Source organism: Phytophthora infestans, genomic scaffold (genome assembly GCF_000142945.1).
Source record: "Phytophthora infestans T30-4 supercont1.11 genomic scaffold, whole genome shotgun sequence".
NCBI classification, from domain to species: Eukaryota; Oomycota; class Peronosporomycetes; order Peronosporales; family Peronosporaceae; genus Phytophthora; species Phytophthora infestans.
The window spans coordinates 195942-198054 of NW_003303748.1; the positions used below are offsets into that span (position 1 = coordinate 195942).

A 2113-nucleotide genomic window follows, 5' to 3' on the forward strand; every position below is an offset into this window, starting at 1 on the left:
CAGCTGGTCAATCTGATGAGACTCCTACAATTCTCAGGTTTGCTTACGCATCCACAAGGCACCATAGTACCGCTACTTGAAGAAGCAATGAACACCGACGCCACGCCAGAAAAATAGACCTGCTGGCACCGGCACATGGGCCGCCACCAACCTTTCCCGCCTCCCCTCGGAAGGAGAACGAATGGTACCTCAACACCCAGTCACCCACGAATTTGAGGGTGGAGCTCTTCGAGACGGTGGCCAGGTCAACATTTGGAGCCGCGAATACATCGGGCTTATTGCACAGTACGCCGCCGTGGGTATGATCTTCGGGACGTTGCCCGGCACCGTCTACCCGTTCCTCTTTAACTACCTCAACATGGAAGGCACTCAGGTGGTGTCAGCCGTCGTGTTGCTCAACATGCCTTGGTCGTTTAAGATATTCTACGGTATGATCACGGACTGAGTGCCGATAATGGGCTATAGACGCCGTCCTTTCATGGTTATCGGTTGGACGCTGAGTTTCGCGATGCTGCTCGTCATGGCGTGCATGGATGCCGGTGCTCCGTACTACCCGGACAATAAGTACGCGACAATGGAGAAGGAGGAACTGACCCCCGAAATCACCGCAACCTTTAACGAGGCTGCCCACCAAGTAGGCGGCAAGTTCATCGTTCTCATGATGATCGCTGCGATCGGTTACGTTGGTGCCGACGTGGCAGCCGACGCTATGATGGTGGAAGTTGCCCAACGTGAGCCGGAGGCTACGCGTGGTTACACTCAGACCACAATCAACATGGTCCGTACGGCTTTCGTGACGATCTCCAGTATCCTCACGGGCCTGGCTTTCAACGGCAAGGACTATGGAGGCGACTTCAACTTCTCACATAGCTTTCCACAGTTCATGGTCATTCTTACAATCTGCTGTCTTCCGGTAACCCCCTCTCGTGGTATTGCATAGTAGAGGACCGCCACCCCGGTGTAGTTTTCTGCGACTACATGGCCGAGCTGTGGCATCTCATGCAGTTACGAGCGATGTACCAAGTCATCGCCTGCAAGTTTTGGTAGGGCATCTTCGAGAACTTCACCATTACTTGTGCGGACGCGATGCAACCGTACTGGGCCGGGGCCACACCACTCAACCAGAAGGTGATAGCGATTATTGGCAACGGTATCTTCGCAGTCACTCTTTACTTCACTGGTAAATATGGTCTTCACTGGAGCTGGAGATCAATGCACGCTATCACGATCGTAGCGGTAACAGTACTGGATTTCGTCGTCACTATGCTGACGACGTGGAATATCTTTCGCAACCAGTGGTTTTGGCTAGGAGCTCCTGTGGTGGAAAACCTTCCTTATGGTATTTCTTTCGTGATCGGAACGTACGTGATCATAGAATTGGCTGGAGAGGGTAACGAAGGAGCAGTATATGGTCTAGTGGGGTCGATTGCCAATATCGCAATCCCCTTGGCTAGTACTCTGTCCAAGAATGTGGATAGCAACTTCGACGTGACCAACGCCAATATTGTTGATGATAGCACACATGTACGTTCGGAGGTGACGTACGTACTCATTATCCGTTATTCCATGAATCTGGCTGGACTTATTTTTCTGCCGCTGCTTCCTCGCCAAAAGGCTGAGACTCAGCAGCTTAAGCTCAACGGTGGCTCCAGTCGCTTGATGGGTATCTTGACCGCCTCGTACTTTACGATCTCATTGTGCTGGACGGTCATGGTAAGCATCATGAGCATATATCCATCATCTTCCTGTCTCGTGATCGCAAGAGGAACCGGCTGCGACTAGTAGATACTACGTAGTAGTTAAAATGTCATTCGTGCTATGATATGCTACTATTATATTACAGTAGTTGCGACTACTTCGAAGTAATATATACTTGCCAAGTATGTCATTCGTGGTAATAGTAGTAAATCATTTCATTAAAGCTACATGTATTAGGGTCTGTTTCGTTTGGATTAAAAATATAGGAAGTGAAAAAAAACGGTAGCTCGTACTTAAGTGGGAGTTAGGTGAACGTACTATTTGTTATGGCATTCAGGAGGGTTTCAGCAATCAGCGGCCGAACGGGAAATACCTCCGTGCATCCTTGGTTATTGCATTCAGTCGTACGAACCGT

General features: G+C 49.9%; 1 protein-coding gene across 1 annotated transcript; it reads left to right on the top strand.

Annotated features, from left to right (window-relative positions):
* Positions 1-478: 478 nt before the first annotated feature.
* PITG_07376 (uncharacterized protein) lies at positions 479-1782 on the top strand (the record flags this gene model as incomplete). The annotated part of the gene is made up of 2 exons (XM_002904363.1): positions 479-913; positions 1060-1782. 2 exons carry the CDS (start codon positions 479-481, stop codon positions 1780-1782), a joined length of 1158 nt encoding a protein of 385 aa, XP_002904409.1.
* Between the last annotated feature and the right edge of the window lie 331 nt (positions 1783-2113).